At 37.1% G+C, this 20398-nt stretch overlaps 1 protein-coding gene across 1 annotated transcript in view; it reads right to left on the minus strand.

Annotated features, from left to right (window-relative positions):
- The window catches only part of CARD14 (caspase recruitment domain family member 14), a 115886-nt gene that overhangs the window by 54997 nt on the left and 40491 nt on the right, over positions 1 to 20398 (minus strand). Inside the window, exons 2-3 of the mRNA XM_056817372.1 lie at positions 16155 to 16374; positions 10244 to 10381 (exon numbers count right to left, since the gene is read on the minus strand). Coding sequence (XP_056673350.1) covers positions 10244 to 10381; positions 16155 to 16365 — 349 coding nt within the window. The 5' untranslated portion in view covers positions 16366 to 16374. The remainder of the gene's footprint in view (positions 1 to 10243; positions 10382 to 16154; positions 16375 to 20398) is intronic.

Genomic DNA, 20398 nt, shown 5'->3' on the forward strand with positions numbered 1-20398 from the left:
GGTCTCACTGGAGCTCTCTCTGGTGAAGTCAGCTGAGATGGAGCTGGCCTGGTGTCACTAGAATCCTTGTTTAGGCAGACCTTGTGGTGAGTATTAAAAGACTGACTGACTGATTCTCTCAAGACTCAGGTCTAGGCCATATTGGCTTGAGGCCCTTCATAATTATTCCTTTCCGACTCTCTCTTTCTTTGATTACTCATTGTATTGTTAATTAAAATCTCTATAAAACCCAATTGACTTGGTTATTTGAATAATTGGGAATATTTCCCTGGCGACCACCTTATATTTGATTTAAAAACCAAAACACTGTAGTGAAACATATTTTCTGCAGTCAAATTTACTCACCCTCTCTTATATCTATCACAATTTATATCTTCTACCATTTTAACTCACTACAGTTTATGGGTTTCACTATTTTAAATCTCACAATAGAGCATTGGAAGTGTAGCCCCCAGTAGTGACTGAATCCCAGAATGCAAGGCAGAGGCCATGGGCAGCCATTAACTTAAAAGCAATTAAGACAATGTAAACCTTAAAATTTCTTAGACTTGTGAATGTTGGAAATTTCACCATTGGAATGTGAACCCCATTGGCAAGGGAGGTTCCTCCTCCTCCCTTCTTAAGATTACTTTAGGACAGAAACCTTTTGCTGAACAATGGAAAGGGCTTTGACCTATGCTTAAGCATAGAACAGGAAGTTCTTTGAGTCATGATTGATTTTAGAATTGATACAATAGAGATACTTGGAATGACAGAACCAGGTCTTGGAAATTACAATCTCCACCCTACTCAGTCCTAACAGGATTTAGGAAGGGCTGCAGCATAGATCAAAATTTAATTATTTGAGAATATGACCTTCAACAGACATGTGCAAAGCCACAGACCTCTGGGTGGTCCTGGGTTAAGCTAGAGCCACCATTGGCACAGGGAAGACATGGACAGTGATTGGTAGATGTGAGAACTGAGGGGAGGGAACTTGGATGGTTTCCTTAAAGATAGCGGGGTCTGAGGACTAGGGGGAGGTTGGTTGGAGAGTTTTTGATCTGAGAGGTGGTGCTCTGAGAAGGGTGCTCTGAAGGAAGCTGGAGGTGGAGGCCCCTGAGACTGTTTCTCCATTTTGGTCATGTGAGTGATAGGGACTGATCTCTTTTCTTTGCCTCAGCTATCTAAGGGCTTGAGCCTTTTGGCCCAGCCTAAACAGAAGGGGTATTTAAGCCCTATTCCCTTCTCTCCCCTTTCTCTCTCCCTCTCTCTATCTCTAATACCTTTCTTCCTCCTGTTTGTAATTAAACTCCATAAAAGGTTGACTGCTGACTTGAGTTTTCATTAAGGAATTACATAGCTGAATTCCTTGGCGACCTTAAATTAATATATATCAGTCCTTTAAAGTGATTTCCTTGTCACAACAAGTAGCCTTTCCTCTTAGCTTGAACCCAACCCATTCTCCTCTTCAAGTTACCAGATGTCCTGCCAAGAAACCACTAGGGCAAGAATTTCATTAGGAGGCTAGCTACAGAGACACCCACTGAATTACTAAACCCAGCTGAGTAATCATACATTGACACTGATCCATTGCATATAGAAAATTTATCTGGAATCACAAACGTAACCTATGTTCATTAGCCTTACCTTGTGAATTATTACCTATCATTATTTCCATATGAAGATTACCTAATTCTTATACCTACGTCATTTACTCTATAAATTGTGGACCCCAACCTAATAAACTTTGCCACCGCTTTGAGAAGCTTTCTGAGTAGTTCTTAGTTGGAACAGGCTTTCATGTAATCCCAATCCCCATGCTTCTTGCCCCGGTTTGAAGACCCACGAGGCCATTCCCTGAGCTGGTGTTTGGCAAGGAAGATTTTTCAAATCTAGTGTCAGATTCTTACTAGACTTGACTCTGAGAAATCACCTAACCTCTCTGTGACACCATTTCCTCATCTGTAAAATGAGGATAATGATAGCATCTATCCCTCAGGGTTGATGTGAGGATAAAATTAGACATTTGTAAAGTGCTTTGCATACCTAAAAATACTATATACATGCTAGCTATTATTATTATTACTAATAATATAATTATATTATTAGGTAGTGCCACCTTTGAGAGTACAAAGATATTTCATTAGATCTAGGAATACTTACTAAAACGTAAATAAGTTGTTTATATATAAATGATTAATTTGGTGATTTGTTGCCTAGAATCTGAAAGCTCCTGTCACCACCCATTTATGCAAATGTGTTTCTGTTAATGCACACATCTATAAAGACTTTATTACTTTTAAAAACTACCCCCATTGACAAATCTAATAGACTTTTTGCAGCTTACTGATAGATCCTGTCAGAGAGATAATGTTAAGTCACTCTGTCCTCCGTCAAATATCTTTACTCTTCAAATTGCTAAGTCTGATTGCTCACCCAAGCCATATGCTTGTTTCATCTATATTTTATTAGGAAGTTTCTTCAACAAAGATCTGACTTACAGAAATATTTAAAACAAAGCTGTTCTATGAGTACTAAATTATATTTATTGCTTTGATTTTTTTTTAGAATATATAATTCATGAATTGTGGTATAAATTTCATGCCAGGCACTGACTCATAGCCTGAGAAATGTAGGGGGAAAAGAGATTAAGGAGTAAAACTAAAAATTAATAAATAATAGTTCCTGATAAAACAAGGGTTAGAGAAGATCACAGAAAATAAAGTGGATAATTTTTATCACATAACATTAAAATAATTTTGCATGAACAAAACTAATATAGCTAAAAGTAAAAGAGAAGCATGTTGCAGAAAGTATCTCCAATAAAGGTATCATTTCTAAGATATGTAGAAAAATAATTCAAATTTATAAGAAACATGAATTTATAAGAAACAAGCAGTTTTCATTTTCAGAGGAAGGATCCAACTCATCAATAGTCATATGAAATGTCCCAAATCACTACAGATTAGAGAAATGCAAATTAAAGGAACAGTGAGGTTCCACCTCCAAGTCATCACATTTGCAAAGTTGAAAAATAAGGAGAGTAACAAATGTTCTGATGGCTGAAGGAAAATAGGCACATTATTGTACTACTGGTGAAACTATGAACAGCCATTCTGTACAGTACACTGGAACTGTGCCCCCAAACCCATTAAACTGTGCATACTGTTTAATCTAGGATTGTCATTGCTAGGTCTATACTCCAAAAAGATAAAGAAAAAAGATGCATGCATATAAAAATATTTATAGAATTCTTTTTGTGGTGCCAAAGAATTGGAAACTAAGAGAGCTTTTGGAGAATGGTTAAACAAATTATGGAATGTGAATGAGATGGAATACTATTATGCTATAAGAAATGAAGGCAACAGATTAAGAGAAAGTTGGAAAGAAGTATGAAGTAATGCAGGATGAATTAAGCAGAACCTTGAAAATAACATAGATGATAATTACAATATTGTGAAGGAAAGCAAATGTAAAATATTTAAGAACTCTAAGGCAACATTCAATCATTATTCCTGATAATTCATGCTCTTTACCTCTTGGCAAAAAAGTGATTGAAAATTCAAAATGAGGAAGTTTTAAATTACTAATGCCTGTATTTGTTTTCCTTGACTATTTTTTATTTGTTATTAAGGATGGCTTTGAGGGGTAGGGAAAGGGTTAGATGGGAATGAGGATTGGTTGGGGAATAGAGGTACTGATATGAAAAAAGAAAAAACAAAGTAATTTTTAAAAATAGAAGAGATGCAGGAGATGCAGGTAAGCAACACTGTGTTGCAAATACCATATTAATTTGGACATGTTCTTTTAAAAAATATGTATATAATAGACATTTATAGTGACATATACAATATTCTTTTCTGTTTTTTGTATATAGAAGTGCTTATATTTGTTGGTGTTTGTCAAATTCATAATAAATATGAATTTAAAAAAGAACAATAAGTTATTTTCTGGGTTTTGATGAGCTCTATCATCTTTATAAAATCTCATAATGTCATTATTTCAACTTTATGCCTGCTAATATTTCTCATTGATCTTTTGTTTTAAATATATTATGAGTGGAATATTCTATCTACCTATGTATGGATACATATATATGAGAAATATGTATGCAAGGAGGCTCTAATAGACTGGAAGGAAAGAAGCTGGCATTTTGAACCATTTTATAAGGATTTAGTTAGTATAAAAAAATGGATGTTTTTATTGCAACATTTAGTGTTACATCATTATGTGTTTGCTTTAGCTAAAAAATAAGCCCAATATCTTGTGCTATTAACATTATCACAGTAACTAACAACTCAGTTTCTATTAACAATACAACTTGATGTGTGAGATGGAATATTTTGGAACTATAGATAATTTAGAATCTAAATTTCACTCTGAAACTGGAACAAGTATTTATCTAATATATTGACAATCCACCAAACAAAGAAAAATACCAACAGCAATCTATAAGAGTACAAGTATTTACATATCTGGATGTTAACACAATTCTAGGTAGGTGTAACTTATTAGGAATCTTGGGGTGATCATTTCACAAAGACGGCGAAATTCCCTAACCCATTTCCCCATAGTTCTGCTTGTCTTTGAATGGAACATTTCCCATCTGTTAGCTCATGGGCCTGGTTATTGAACCTCTTATATAATGTGGAGCTATAACACATCAAATGGTTATTCCAGAAAGATTTATGACTTTTACCCTGGATTAAACAGAGCTGAAGGGGAAGGGAAAAACTCTTATAATTGAATTTAATTCCTCTTCATTCAGTATATTCCTTTATTATAGGAAATACTCCCAAAGCCTAATGATTAATTTCTATTTGACTATGTATGGCTAAATCTATAATGATGAAAATGCAAGAGCAGACTAACTTTCTTAAAAGAATTAGCCTTTTAAGCTAATATAGCATTTACTGTGTCAAGCACTGTACCACCTAACTGCCTCAGTTTTCTATTTAGTAACCTCAAGATGCTATTGGCAGGTATGAAGTCCATTAAGAAAAACAGCAGGTGGATCTTAGTTCATGAACCAGCTCAGAGGACTTACGGACATGTACATATCCAAGGGTTCCTTTTATTCTATTCTTCTCCTCAGAACCATAGTTTACTTAGCTATTCCATGAGCAAAGGGGTAATGATTGTGATTGAAACAGAAGATATTAATTGCCTCAAATTTCCTTTCAAAATTCAACATTATTGCTTGAACTGTCCCTGTATGTCAGGGAAATACATAACATATGGGAAAATATGAAAGTGACAGGAACTGCTAATCTTCCACTATAGAAATATTTTTTAAAATGATATTCTTTTGAATATTCACTTATAATTTTTTGATTCAAGATGGACTGAAGCTTTCCTTTGAAAGAAAACTATACTGTTAAACTTACTAAAATATTTAAAAAGGAATTTATTTTTTATGTCTCTATCAACAGTGACAGAGACATTCATTGTATAGGACAAATTTCAAAGGAAATTTTCAAGGCTTTGAAGTCCTAACAGCATTTTCATTGCCTACTGTATCCTGAGTCTACAAGGAGCAAAATGACAAAATGGAATTCTTAAAAATAAGATAGCAAAGGTGTGATTTGTGCTAATGCTGGGTTTAAGTGACCAGATGATCTTTCTATCACTCTAATGTGTATCAAAAAATCTGCAAACAGAAAGCAGAGCCTCAGATGCATCTGTTGTGAATGGCGCTTTGACCTCCAGTCACCCCATTCCAAACAGATCTCCAATAAACAGATGAGACCATGAAGAACCATGGTCAGGCACTCATAAAATATATTAAGTCTATTCACTAACAGTTATCAAAAATTTTTCCTGAACCATACATGATACTACCTGGTCCAGGAGACCGGGTCTACATGAAGGACTATCAATGAAAAAATGCACTATATCCTTGCTGGACCTCAGGATCTACTAATCACCAATAATATTATCATCTAAGACCAAAAGACATGTACCTTAGAAATGGATCTACACACCATACTACAAAGCAATCAGACACCTCTGTCTTCTGTTCTACATCACTGTACTCCATTGAGACCAAGGGAAAACAATCCCAAAATGGGCATATTTGCCTCCTTTAGGAGCCTTCTATCCTCTAACTCACATAACAACCAAAGACAAAAGCCATATTCCATTCTCTGATTTAGACATTTCATCCTAGGTCTGCAACTTCATCCACGTGATAATCTCTACATTTTTTTCCTTATCCTGCAAGCCTCCAATGTTCTCCAGAGAGCAGTATCTCAGTGCTTTGGAGTACAACATGTGGATTCATATTTTAAGAACATAACCAGAACTCTTTGCTACCTCAAGCCTGTCAATACCATCCAGTTACTCCCCTATCTCCTGCTTTCTATATGCTAATTCTATGTTTACAGAGCTATCCAGGATGCATGTCTGAGTAAAGTGTTAATGTTTCAAAGTAGGGAGTATGGAGGCTCAAAAAGAGACCCCCTTTCCCTATCTATTGACATGAAGGACTTTCTCTTGAAATTTGCCTCTGTTTCAATTTAAAAAAAAAAAAAACTGAGCAGAGATATTTCTCAGTATTTGATTTTCTTTATTCCAATCCACTTGAATGGTCATGATAAAAAAAAAAATTAGTGGCTCTGATCCTTGCCCTTGAGACCAATAACAAATGAGCCTCTGTTCTTTCCTTGAAAGAAAAAAAAGTGCTCTATGCTGCTTCCAATGGCAGTTGCAAATACATACTAGTAGAAAGTGGCTTGTGTATTGGCAGACAATAAACTGTCAATCAACTGAAGCTTCTCCCTGGCTTGAAATAATAATATTATGAAATAATATTGAAATAATTGAAATAATAATAAATCTGATATGTATCCTGAACTTAGCAAATTGTAGAACTTTTTCCATGACAAATATTTCTTACAGCATTTTGTCCATTCTCTGCCTTTACTTCTTTTACATCTTGAAACATATTTGAGTATGTATATGTCTTACGTTAAGTATAATATTGGATATTTCTTGAAGGAGGGGACAGTATTGATTTTCATCTTTGTTTCTCCAAGCTTAGCATAGTATGTTACATACTACAGGTGCTTAATAAATATGCGTTAATTTTATAAATGTCAAGAAAATTCAGAAGAGACAGCCTACACCCTGTAACTGTGAAGTTTAATTAAATAATTATAATCCCTTATTTGTAGATTATTCATGCTATGGATCATTTATTGACATGGCACTGTATCCCCAAAAACATGGGTAAACTATTATCAGGGAAATTTCTTTGCTCCTAAGGAATCCTCGTGACTCCTAGCCTAAAACATCCAATGGCCCCTATAAGACCCTGACATGATTGTCTTCCTTTGATCCTCCTTTAGATTTAAGATGGACAGAGAGATGTACCTCCATCACCTCGATTCTATCACACTACATCTCAGACATCTGTCTGTTCCCTAAAACTAAAGAATCTTTTATGAGGGTCATTCCCTATGTCTCCAGGCAGACCCCAGTCAGATAACCAAACCCCTGGCTGAATGCCCGAGGGTTTACCACTCTTGGCCATGTCCACACCATGACACAGCATCTGTTGTAAAGAGTATAAAATCCCCAGAACTGATGTCATCTGGGGGACACCTTTTCCATTCATGCTGTCCTCCCAAGGAACAGTCTTCCATCTTGCTGTTCCACCTATACTATCCTCCTGGCCATTCTCAACATTTCTCTCTAAATTAATAAATTTATCTTTTTATTTTTAAGCTAAGTTTTGGAGTCTTGAATTCTTGCAAAAGGTATCCTTCCCGAATCTCAGGGGTGCACCTCTTCACCCCCACAACATTATGACAAAATGTCAGTCTCAAGTTGGTTTTCTCCTGACAAACACCACATTTTCAGGTCATTGTCACCTGTCATCAATAGGTGCCCATTTAGAGAATGCAAGTTCATTGTAATATAAATATATTATATTAATGTTATGAGGAAGCATATTTTATTATTGTGTTAAATTGTGTTTTATGATTGTGCAATAGTATATAAGTAAATGCAAACTCATTTTATGAGTATATGAGTATGCTCATATATGAGTATAAATCTAATATATGCATTACATATTATGTGCATATATATACATACACATATTTTGCAAAGTAAAATATATAGGATTTTTGTACTATCTACTATTTATAATTATCTAGGCCTTGCTCCTCTTTATTAGCAACAGATAATTGAGAGAGAACATCTAAATGGCTCAACTGTTTTGCTAGCTAAAGGACACAAAAATTAGTAAAACTTCTTTTTTATTAACTACATTTAAATTAAACTTGACTTAGGTGAGCAAAAGAATCAAGGAGCTATTTGCAAAATTATAAGATCTTGTTTGTAATCTCTTTTTCCATTTTCAGGAGGATCACCAACCCCACAACCCCCATCCTTAAATATTGTCCCTTCCTGAATGCCTGAGACCTCTTGTTGTGTGAACCTTAAAAATTCTCAGACCCTACTTCATAAGATTTGGTTAAGACCATTCCCCATTTTAAACAATGAAGGAACTCAGATCAGGAATGTGAGACCTCTACTTAGATCAGGAATGTGAGACCTCTACTCTACCCCTACTTAAGCCTGCTTTAGGGTAAGAAACTCCTTGCTGAACAATGAAAAATACTTAAACCCATATTTATAGTAAGGCAAAAGTTCTTAAGCTGTGCCTGTTTTTAGATCTAATACAAAAGGGTGCTAAGTACCTATAAAGGTCAGGCAACTTGTGAATTTGTAAATTCAAAGAGGTGGGAAACTTACTCAGAGGTTTTTCAGATGTGAACTTAACCAAAAGTTCAAGCCTTCTTAGGTGTGAATTAAGAATGGTCTGTCCTTTGGAAAACATCTACTGTGATTGGTAGATATGAGAACTTAGGGGAGGTGACATAGGAGAAAATTCACTTTAAAAGGAGATGAAAAGCTGACTCTCGGGTCAGTCTCAGAAGAGAAGTCTCAGAGATTCTCTCTCTGGAGATGGCAGCTGGCCAAAGCTGAACTGGTGTCTCTCTGAACACTAGAATCCTTGCTTGGAAAAATCTTGTGGTGAGTGGATAAAAGACTGACTGATCTTTCTCTTAGGGCTTGGGCCTGGGTTGGCCAGGGCCGGCCTGGGCCAGCCTATATTTTTCTCATTATTTCCTTTTTCTCTCTCTCTCCCTTTCTTTAATTCCTCATTTGTATGAATTAAAATCTCTATAAAACCCAGCTGACTTGGGTATATTTAATAATTGGGAATTTTCCCCTGGTGACCACCTTATATTTGATTTAAAACAAGACATGGTCTTGAAACATATTTTCTGCGGTCACAATTTAAGGCAACCACTCTTTTATCTGCCACAGTTTATAACTCCCACTATTTTAATCATCACAGTTGTCTCTCCCCTCCTCACAACAGCTGTGGAGTGGGGAGGTTTGCTAACCAACTCAAAAGCAAGGATTGAGTTCTTTTTCTTTCTATGTCTCTGGTGCTCAGAGTAAGTATGCAAAAGATAATGTTACCCAACTTGCCTCAACAAAGATTTTCTCCCATGCTCTTATCATAAGGGTAATTTGCCAGAAAGTTGTCTTCCTTTACTCCTAGAATATTTATTATAGAAGGGGCAAAATTATTAATGTAGGTTCAAATTCCTTGTTTTAAAGAAAAACAAAATTGACATATGATGGAAATAATGATCATAATAATAATCTAATGTTTATATTGAGACTTAAGGTTTGCAAAACACTTTACAAATATTTTACATTTGACCCTTACAACAGTCCTTGAAGGTGGGTTCTCTTTTTATCTCCATTTTACAGTTGATACATTTGAGGCAGACAGAGGTTAAGTGGCTTGTTTAGCATCACATAGTACCCGAAGCTGCATTTGACTCAGGTCTTCTGGACTTCAAGTTCATCACACTCTCTACTTCACTGCCTACTAGCCTTTCAACCTTCAATTTGGAGTCAGACAACATGTGTTTGAATCCCAACTCTGCAATTTACTACCTGGGTGACCTTGAACAAGTCATTTAACTTCTCTGGTCCTCAGTTTCCTCCTATATAAATTTTGTAAATTGGAATAGATGATCTCTGAGGTTCCTTCCAGCTCTAATTCTATGATCCTGCCTATGATACTTGGGTTGGTTTACTAATAGAATAGGTCTTGCAGAGAAGGTATTTTCCTATTGTCATGCTTTGGAAAAAAGGATATAACTTGCATCTAATAGATTCTTAGGAAGTTCCCCTTAAGTATGATCTTTGAGAAAGCCCCATATCTTACCACGGAAACTGCCAGAGTCAACAGAAGGTTCTAGTCCAGTGACCAGGGTGTAAATGTCAGGATTATGAAACTTTAAGCTTTCCACAAAGGCGATGGCACCAGTTTTTCCTCGTGTCTTCAGCACATCAAGCAAGTATCCTAATGAAACAGGAAGACAATTTCATAGCTAGGAGCATAGACTAGTCTCACTACAGAATAAATAAAATAAGAAAACTTATTTTTCCATGAGGGTGGAGGGTCTTGAGGTGAAAACTGCAATCTAAGGGTCACTGGAAGGGGATCATACTGTCCTTTCATTACTCCTGTGTAAGAAAGGGCCAGATAGAAGCACCAGATAGAAACAGAAAATTAGTACAATAGTCACTGATATTACACATTTGCATTTGGGTATCTTAGCCACCAGACTTCTTCAGAAATCATCTTCTGACAGGAATAGATCCTTTTAGGAAATTGGATTCCTGAGTTGTCTGCAGAGTTGGTATGTGATGTTTCTGTTAAAGAATATCCTTTTGCAAACATTTGCATTTATATGTCATCTATAAACACTTGAGTAACAATATTTTACAGATGAATTTCTTTACCCCAAATTCTGGGGGAAATTCAAAAAAGCTTTGAGCTATACTTCCAAGCTCAAGATCCAAACTTCAACTGTGGTAAATTAAGGCTACAAATACAAGCCATCTATTAATAAACTTCACCTACTTCTCAAAGTATGTTCCCTAACAATTTGAGAATTTTCAGTTATTAACCTAATAGGCTGTTTGAAGAAATGTAAACTTTAATTTTACAATTTGCATCATGTGCTGATTATGGGAATTTGTCACAAAGTAAAAGGCCGACAGGGAAAATATTTCCTCATGCCCCAAGGGACACATAGTGAGGGCTTCATGTACAGGCCAAAGCTATCATTGGATCATGCCATCATTGTATTACTCAAGGACTAACAGCCTAGATGGTCAGAAAAGGTCCATTCCTAGGTGAGCCCAGAACATGCCTCTGTAATCATTCCAGGACATTCTCTGTCCTTGGTGTACTTTGTCACCATTAGATCCCAGAAGCCTTCTTTTTCCTTAAAAGACTAGACTCACCCATTACAGCTCAGAGAAATTCTGCTTACCAGCAGTACAGAAACAAATTTCCATACCCTCAAACAAGCCTTTTATATACCTACAAGGCTGATCACTCAATCATTCTTATGTATTTTGGCAAAAATTTACATATCACACTTTAGTCACAAAAACCTGAAATAAAGAACATGAGTGCTGAATTGTGTAGCTCCCTAGTAATATAGATCAGAGCTGTATCATCTCTTAGACCTAGGCCATCTGAAAGACTAAGACAAGGCCATACGGGAATCACGTCAGGGTAACTGTCCAGAGAAATTATAGAATCATATGTGATTTTCCCACAATACATACATTAATTTTAGAAATTACCCCTAGGTCAGGGATGCATTTATAAGAGTAGAGCATCTATCTGATCTCTTTCACCTCCCTAGTCATCTTTAAGTTCTATCACACAGTGGTTGTCAACTCTGTGAGGTCCCTATTTCAGCCCCTAAGTATCAGTGTGGAACAATCATAAGTACTTCTTTCTCCTTCCTGTGCAAGGAAGGGGTAATAGCTTGTGAGCAATTTATCCTAAGGCGGCTTGGCTCGATTTAGGTTTTAACCTTGTCCCATCCTTCTTTAACCAGTGATCTTACTATAATTTAAAATTTTGAATATATCAAACCCCCTTCATAATAATTTACTCTCAGTGGATTATAGTTTGAACTCCATAACTTCCAAATAACTTTGATTAAGTCCTTTAGCAACATTTCAGTGTGTAACCAAACTGAAGTGCAAAGCATTTACCTGTACTCCTCTCAAACCTCTGTCTAAAGTAGAATAGAACCTCCAGTTTAGTTTTCTTTTAGATCAAAACATTACCACATACCTGATTAAATTCCATCAACATTATTCTAATTTATAATTTGTTGTATCTATTTCACACTAGAATTAATAGTATCAAATAGTAACTCTATCCATTACTCTTATTTCTTCTGGCTTCTCCTCTTTACCATTATTGTAAGTAGAAGAAAGGTACTGTACTGAATTGTATTTAATCCTGATGACAAGTCCTTCTTGATTTCAATGCTGGTCAAACTTGTCTTGTTAAGGACACACAGTTTGCATATCATATGCCCTTAAACTTTTTAGATGGAAAACTTAATTCTTTCTATAGTACAAAATGTACACATAATTTGTACCTGAATATATGTTCATCTCTAGATCCCAGAGATGGTCCAGGTCAGTAACCCCTTTGATCACAAATTCCTTCCTATACATTGTGCACGCACACACACACACACACACACACACACACACACACACATATTTATTTAAAACAATTCATATAGCCTTAGTCAAAGACAACACCATTTAGAAATTCCCTCTTTTGCAAAATACTTGTGTTATTAAATCCCATGCACAGATTAACCACTTTAAAAACTTGATGTGTGTCATGTGATTTCTTGTTGCTAGTTCTGACAGCACATACATTAACATAACCTCTGATTTGAAAAATCCCAAGTTTAAATTCTAGAATAAGTTCTTTTCAACAACATAACAACTTTTTCTGGAAGACTTTTACAAAAATGGCCAGTATAATTTCTGTCCTCATAGAATAAAACATTCCCTCTCTGTGTCAGGCTTGCTATCAATCACATTTAGACAATTCTCAAATTCACTAAAGCCATTGTGCATTGCAAGATCTAACAAAACAAAACTTCTAACAAGAAAATCTGGGTAACATTTCACATTTAACTGACAGTTACCACAATACACGAAATTACATTTGAACCATATCAAAATCATTAGCAATCCTCCCAAGTTGTATGTAGACAGAACTGATCAGTGAACTGATAGCTTCCAGGCACTGTTATTCTTATCTCTGCCTGGATTTCTTGGCAGACCCTTGCCTTAAAATCCAAGCAAAGAGTAAGGGGCTTCTATCCATATTATGCCCTCTTTCTTCTAAGATATGTCCAATTGCTACCTGGTGTTAGAATTTAGGGTATCAAAAAGCCAATTTCCTCATTTTTTCCCTTGATGGTGCTCAATTATTTAACATGAGAGAAAACAGGTAAAACAAACAAACAAAAGAACCCCGGAATCATACAGGGAGGGCCATTGTGGAAGAAGGGGGGTTGTTCTCAGGGTTAAGGGAAATGGACCTGCCTCATCCACTCTTCCTCTGATATGCAGGAGGGGGTTAGGTGGCGGAGGCATTGGAGGCACCTCTGGCTGCACAGCCACAGCCTTGGTAGCATCGGGAGGAAGGAGACCCAGAGATGGTCTAGGTCGGTAACCCCTTTGATCTCCACAGAAAGATTGTGAGCCCTGGCTTTAAAGTCAGGCCAATGAACTAAAACTAGCAGGGGAGTAGAGGGAACCTGGCCCATTTTTAGGGCTCCAAAGACACAGATAACAAAAAGAACAAGACAGACAAAGAGACAGGCAGCAAGTTCTCCGGAGAAACAGGAAGAGATGAGGGTCTCTTAATTTTCTGATAGCCAATTGCGTTGGTTTGATCTACGAGAAAACAGGTAAGTCAAGTTTGCCGGTCTGGGTTAACCCAGAAATCTAGTTTCTGAATCTCACAGCTGGGCTCCAAGCCCCAGCCCTAGGGGATTTTTAACCCCCTGTGTTCCAAGCAAAAAGTTTCAAACAAGAATTTCTGACCCCCCCTTATTTCGGGCAGAAATCCTCCAGGCAAAAACAAGGATTTTCTGCCCCCCCCTGATATTTCAGGCAGAATCCTCTGGGCAAAAACAAGGATTTTCTGGCCCCCCCTGATATTTAAGGCAGAAATCCTCCAGGTGCCACAGACAAAAATTCCTGGCAGTAACACAAATTCACCCAATCACTTCACAGCCTTTCTGGCCTGGCCCCTCATGGGACACAGCCAGTCCACACTCACACACAGGTAGGACAGGAGACTTTAGCCTTGGGACTTGGCATAGGTCATCACTATATAATCCGCAGAGCATGGAATCTCCCGATTACTAAACTGCATGCCCTTAAGAGTCGGCCAGCCCCAAATGATTGAGGAGAGACGCTAAATGAGCACCCTAATGCAAATACCAACAACAAGGAAATGGGCTTGGAGCAAGGACATATGTGATACCCAGTGGAATCCTGCGTTGGCTAGGGGAGGAGTGGTGGGAGGAGGGGGGGGAGGAAAAGAAAATGATCTCTGTTTCCAATGAATAATGTATAAAAATGATCAAATAAAATAATGTTAAAAAAAAAAAGAGTCGGCCAGCCCCTCATAAAAGGCCATTTGCACATTCAGTCACACATCACCCACACATTCTCTGACCCTTTCACACTCCGAACCAGTACCTCTATTTGTGCACGGTCCAGTCAGGAACTCCCGGGACGAGCCCCCATATGTTAGACCTGGTTCTGGTTTCCCAAATTAGGAGGCACACAGGATAATGTAAAAGCAAGAGGTACTTCTTTATTACAAGCTTGAGCTTGGGTCCAACAGCCTCCTAGGCAGATGGAACCCTGAATGAGCTTGGGTCCCACCACCTCCAAGGCAGATAGGGCCCTGAACGAAGGGGAGAGAAGGATTATATAGGGTAGGTTTGAGTTGCAGAAGAGGACATCTTATCAGAACAGTTGGGTAGGGTTAGGTCCTTGCAGTCAAGTGTTGACTCCTGGTGCCTAGTTCTATTTATATCCTCAGAAAAGTTGGGAGGCCCTAGGTGGGGTTAGGTCATGGATCAAAAAGTCTTGTGGGTTGAGTCCTTATCAGTCCCTAGCACATTCCAGGGTATGATCACTGGCTCTTCAGTAACTTGACTGCAGGGCCTCTAGGGGGTCAGGGAAGGGGTATACAGGGTGTGGTGACTTGCCTGCAGGGGGTCTAGGGGCGAGGGGATCAGGGAAGGGCATAGGAGCTGGTTCTTCAAGATAAAGTGATTTTCCCAAATTCATAAAGGTAATGTGTAGCAGAGCTAAAAATCAAACCCAGAACCTCTGATTCCAAGTCAAATCCTTTTTTCTTTACCTTATATTCTTTTCAAATCCCCATTTCTTTTTCACTAATGGGAGAGCTCTAGGTCAGATTTTAGGACCTCCTAACCCTCTAGAGATGAGCCTCCAGTCTAGATGAAATAGGTTTACAACATTTTCTCATTTGCTCTGCTATTTTTTTGATCTTCATTTCAAACTATAAGGAGTCCGTGGAAATTTTTTCAGATTTGCAGATGACCCTCAGCATCAGGCCTGGATCCAATCACTGTAGATTCTATTACTTAAGCTTATTCAGCATATATTTGGTCTTTCTGCAAAATTGTGCTAATAAACATGCAAATATATGTTAAATTATGCTAAAAGCTGTATCTTCAGATTTTATGGGGAGGAAAATATGGTAATAGTCACGTTAAACCCACACAAGGCCTTGCAAGAAAGAATATAGACACTCCATTTACAAGACTCCTAAATGTCCCTATCAAAAATAAATAATGCCCACTCCCTAATGAATCATCATCTGTTTATGCCATTGACCCAGGTGTGTAGAGGCTAAAATACCTCCAAGATATTTGGGCATTTGTCTAGAAGACTATATTTTTTCAGGCAGAAATGGGCAGCTTTTCTGTTTGTGGTCTTAACCACCTTGAATCTAATGCAAAATATGCTACCAATTCCTGGAAGCCATGTCCCCAGAATTCTTGTGCTCAAAGATTTCCATCCCTTCCCCATCATCATGTCCAGATGCTCCAATTATGAACCTGGGATGATAATAATTCCATGGACTGATCTGAACTGTAGAGCCCAATGCTAGGCCACAAAAAACACAATAAATCCTTATGGACTTGACTTGACTTGTAAGAGTTAACTCATTCCCAGATTCTCACCTACTCTCATGGCATTGTTAGTGAACTTGGGGCTGTGCAGAACTTCTTCCTCATCCAGTTGATCCAGCACCTTGGCTTGTCGCAGGTAAGGAGTCAGTCGATTGGGGTAGACATTGTGGACAATCTTATGTCGGTGGTTCTCCATTATTTCCCATAAGTTCTCCTCATCCAAGGTTGTCAGCTCATAGTGTGTGGGGCATAGCTCTGCCATTGTGGGAAGCTAAAAAAAAAAAAAAAAAAGCAAAAATTGGAGAACAAGAGGAAGTGGTAAAAATAGGAGATCAATATCAACCAAACAACATTAAGGAAGCAAATTTGTTGTACAACTAGAGTTTATGCCATTCAAATTAACTTTTTGAATTTCTGTAATAGAAAAAGAAAGGACTGCTGCAGTGGGACCAGGAGCATAGTAGTGTAATCAAGAATCATTTATGATTTTTATATAGCCAATGGAGAGAAAAACAAAAACAATTGTTTTTGCCCTCAAGAGCTTCTAGTCTTTCAAAGGAGATAACATGTACATGAATAAGTATAGATTAAAAAAAAACAATAAAGTAAATAAAAGTTAATCTTTTCCGGGATAGGTAGGCTTTAAGGAGGATACATTCACTGACATAGGTTTTGAAAGGAAACTAGGGATTTTAGGAAGCAAAGAGGAGGAGATAGTGGGATTCAGGTATGGAGAACAAAATATAAAAAGGAGTTCGAATGTCATGTGTGTGGAAAAGCAAGAAGTCCTCTTTGGTTTGTGCCTGATGAAGAGTAATGTGCAATAAAGATGGGTTTCTGTGTTCATCACACTGTGTCATTGGTTTTGATAAAGAGAGTAAGCTGATTTCATATGGTTGAAGGAATGTGCTAGAGGTATTTATTAGCATAGAGAATTGAATGACTGAGGGAGAGAGGTTGAGTAATTTCCTTTTCTAGATGTCATTCACATCAAATGCAATGAAGCTTTTATTATTCTTTTTTAAATTTACCATTTTGGATGTCTTTTTTGTTGTTATATTAACTGATTAAAACCACTCTTATCAAAAGCAATGCAATTTTATTCTTTTCAAAATTCAACATACAAAGGGATCTTTTAATTGAAGCAGTTGCATTTCATAAATGATAATAAAACCAAAGCTAAAATAATATCAAAGTAATTTGAAAATTTCTTCCAATGGTATACTTTTAAATTAAGCAAGAAAGATAAATGACAATCATTTCTAGCCAGGAATATATGTGTCTATGTCATTGGGCATTTGCAGTTCCGTTCTATGCAATCCACATAGGGGCGGGGATGTCTGGGTGTGGGAAGTGCATATTTCATTGTTTAGAAGCTCTAATCTCTTCCTTTAATTTTTTCTAATTCTTAAACTATTTGTTTATAAGTCTAAGTTTATACTTATAAGTATAAGTCTTAGCTAAAGTTCCACATTTAGACTTACCCAAGTCTCCTTAAGCTTAGTGCCTTCTCTATGAACTACCCCCAATTTATCTTGCATATATATTGTATTTGTACATAATTATCTACATGTGTTCTCCACATGTGAGATCCATCAGAACAGGAACTGTCTCTTGCTTTACTTTGTCTCCCTCTTTACTTACCCGGGCACACAGCAGATGCTTAATAAATGCTATTTGATTTACTGAAGTATTTAACTTGAAAGGGTTGAAATATTACAGATAAAGTCATCTAACTTTGACTTTGAGATATATGGTTCTTAAGAACTGATTCTCTGAGCTCCAGAGTAGAATTCCAACCTTTCCCTTTTTTTCATTCTGAAGTTGCTTTTTCTTTTAAATTTGGTCAATTTCAAACATTATTCCTTGGTAACAAAAATAATTTTCTATTCCTCTCTCCTGTAATCCTTAATATTTCTCAGACTTGTGAATGTTAAAAGATTCTCAGACTCTACCTTAGAACATTTGGTTAAGACCATTCCCCATTTTAAATAATGAAGGTACTTGATCTAAAATGTGAGAACTCTACTTAGATCAGAAATGGGAAAACCTCTACTCCACCCTACTTAAGACTGCTTTAGGGGAAAAAACTCCTTGCTGAACAATGAAAAGTACTTAAACCTGTACTTAAGCCATGCCTATTTTTAGAACTAATACAAAAGGTTGCTAAGTACCCATAAAGGTCAAGCAACTTGTGAATTTACAAGGAACAAAGAACTGGGAAACTTACTCAGAGCTTTCCTGGTGTGAATTACTCAAAAATTTACAGCTTCTTAGGTGTAAACTAAGAATGGTCTGTCCTTTGAAAACTGTGTACTGTGATTGGTAGATATAAGGACTTAGGGGAGGTGACATAGGAGAAAATGCCCTTTAAATAGGAGCTCAGATAGGAGCTCAAGGGTCTCATTCTGAAACATTCAGATTGGAGATTTGAGTTGGTGAAAGCAGCTGAGATGATGCTGGCCTGGTGTCACTAGAATCCTTGCTTGGATAGATCTTGTGGTGAGTGGTTAAGATATAAGGACTGACTGATCTTTTCTTTTAGGGCTTAGGCCTGGGTTGGCCAGGGATGCCTGGGCCTGCCTATTCTTTTCTCATTTATTTCCTTTCTCTCTCTCTCTCTCTTTCTTTGATTCCTCATTGTATTATTAATTAAATTCTCTATAAAACCCAGTTGACTTGGGTATATTCATAATTGGGAATATTTCCCTGGCGACCACCTTATATTTGGTTTAAAACAAGACACTAGTGAAAACATATTTTCTGCGGTCACAATTTACTCACCCACTCTTATATCTACTACAATTTATATCTTCCACTATTTAAATCACTACAGTTTATAACCTCAACCATTTTAAATGTTACAATTTACCACACCCAACTCTTTTAAATATTACACTCCCTCCCCAACCCCTCCCATATCCGAAGTGCAATTCCACTGGGTATTGCATGTGTCCTTGTTCAGAACTCATTTCCATGTTGTTGGTATTTGCACTAGAATGTTCATTTAGAGTCTATATCCCCAATCATATCCCCTTCTACCCATGTCATTGAGCAATTGCTTTTCTTTGGTGTTTTCACTCCCACACTTTTTCCTCTGAATGTGGATAGTGTTTTTTCTCCTGTACCCCTCCAGGTTGTTCAGGATCAATGCATTACCACTAATGGAGGAGTCCATTACATTCCATTGTACCACAGTGTATCAGTCTCTGTGTATAATGTTCTTCTGGTTCTGCTCCTTTTGCTCTGCATCACTTCCTGGAGGTTGTTCCAGTCTCCATGGAATTCCTCCACTTTATTATTCCTTTGAGCACAATAGTATCCCATCACCAACATATACCACAATTTGTTCAGCCATTCCCCAATTGAGGGGCATCCCCTCATTTTCCAATTTTTTGCCACCACAAAGAGTGCAGGTATGAATATTTTTGTCCATGTCTTTTTCCTTATTATCTCTTTGGGGTACGAACCCAGCAGTGCTATGGCTGGATCAAAGGGCAGACAGTCTTTTATTGCCCTTTGGGCATAATTCCAAATTGCCCTCAAGAATGGTTGGATCAATTTACAACTCCACCAGCAATGAATTAATGTCCCAATTTTACCACATCCCCTCCAGCATTCATTACTTTCCATAGCTGTCATGTTAGCCAATCTGCTAGGTGTGAGGTGATACCTCAGCATTGTTTTGATTTGCATCTCTCTGATTATAAGAGATTTAGAACACTTTTTCATGTGCTTATTAATGGTTTTGATTTCTTTGACTGAGAATTGCCTGTTATGTCCCTTGACCATTTATTAATTGGAGAATGACTTGATTTTTTGTACAACTGATTTAGTTCTTTGTAAATTTGAGTAATTAAACAGAGGTTTTTGTTATGAAGATTGTTTCCCAGTTTATTTCCCTTCTGATTTTGTTTACATTGGTTTTGTTTGTACAAAAACTTTTTAATTTGATGTAATCGAAATTGTTGATTTTACATTTTGTGGCTCTTTCTAAGTCTTGCTTGGTTTTAAAATCTTTCCCTTCCCAAAGATCTGACATGTATACTATTCTGTGTTCATCTAATTTACTTATAGTTTCCTTCTTTATGTTCAAGTCATTCACCCATTCTGAGTTTATCTTGGTGTAGGGTGTGAGGTGTTGATCCAAACCTAATCTTTCCCACACTGTCTTCCAATTTTCCCAGCACTTTTTGTTGAGTAGTGGATTTTTGTCCCAGAATCTGGGGTCTTTGGGTTTTTTATAGACTGTTTTGCTGAGGTCCCTTACCCCAAGTCTATTCCATTGATACTCC

Source organism: Monodelphis domestica, chromosome 2 (assembly GCF_027887165.1).
Source record: "Monodelphis domestica isolate mMonDom1 chromosome 2, mMonDom1.pri, whole genome shotgun sequence".
NCBI classification, from domain to species: domain Eukaryota; kingdom Metazoa; phylum Chordata; class Mammalia; order Didelphimorphia; family Didelphidae; genus Monodelphis; species Monodelphis domestica.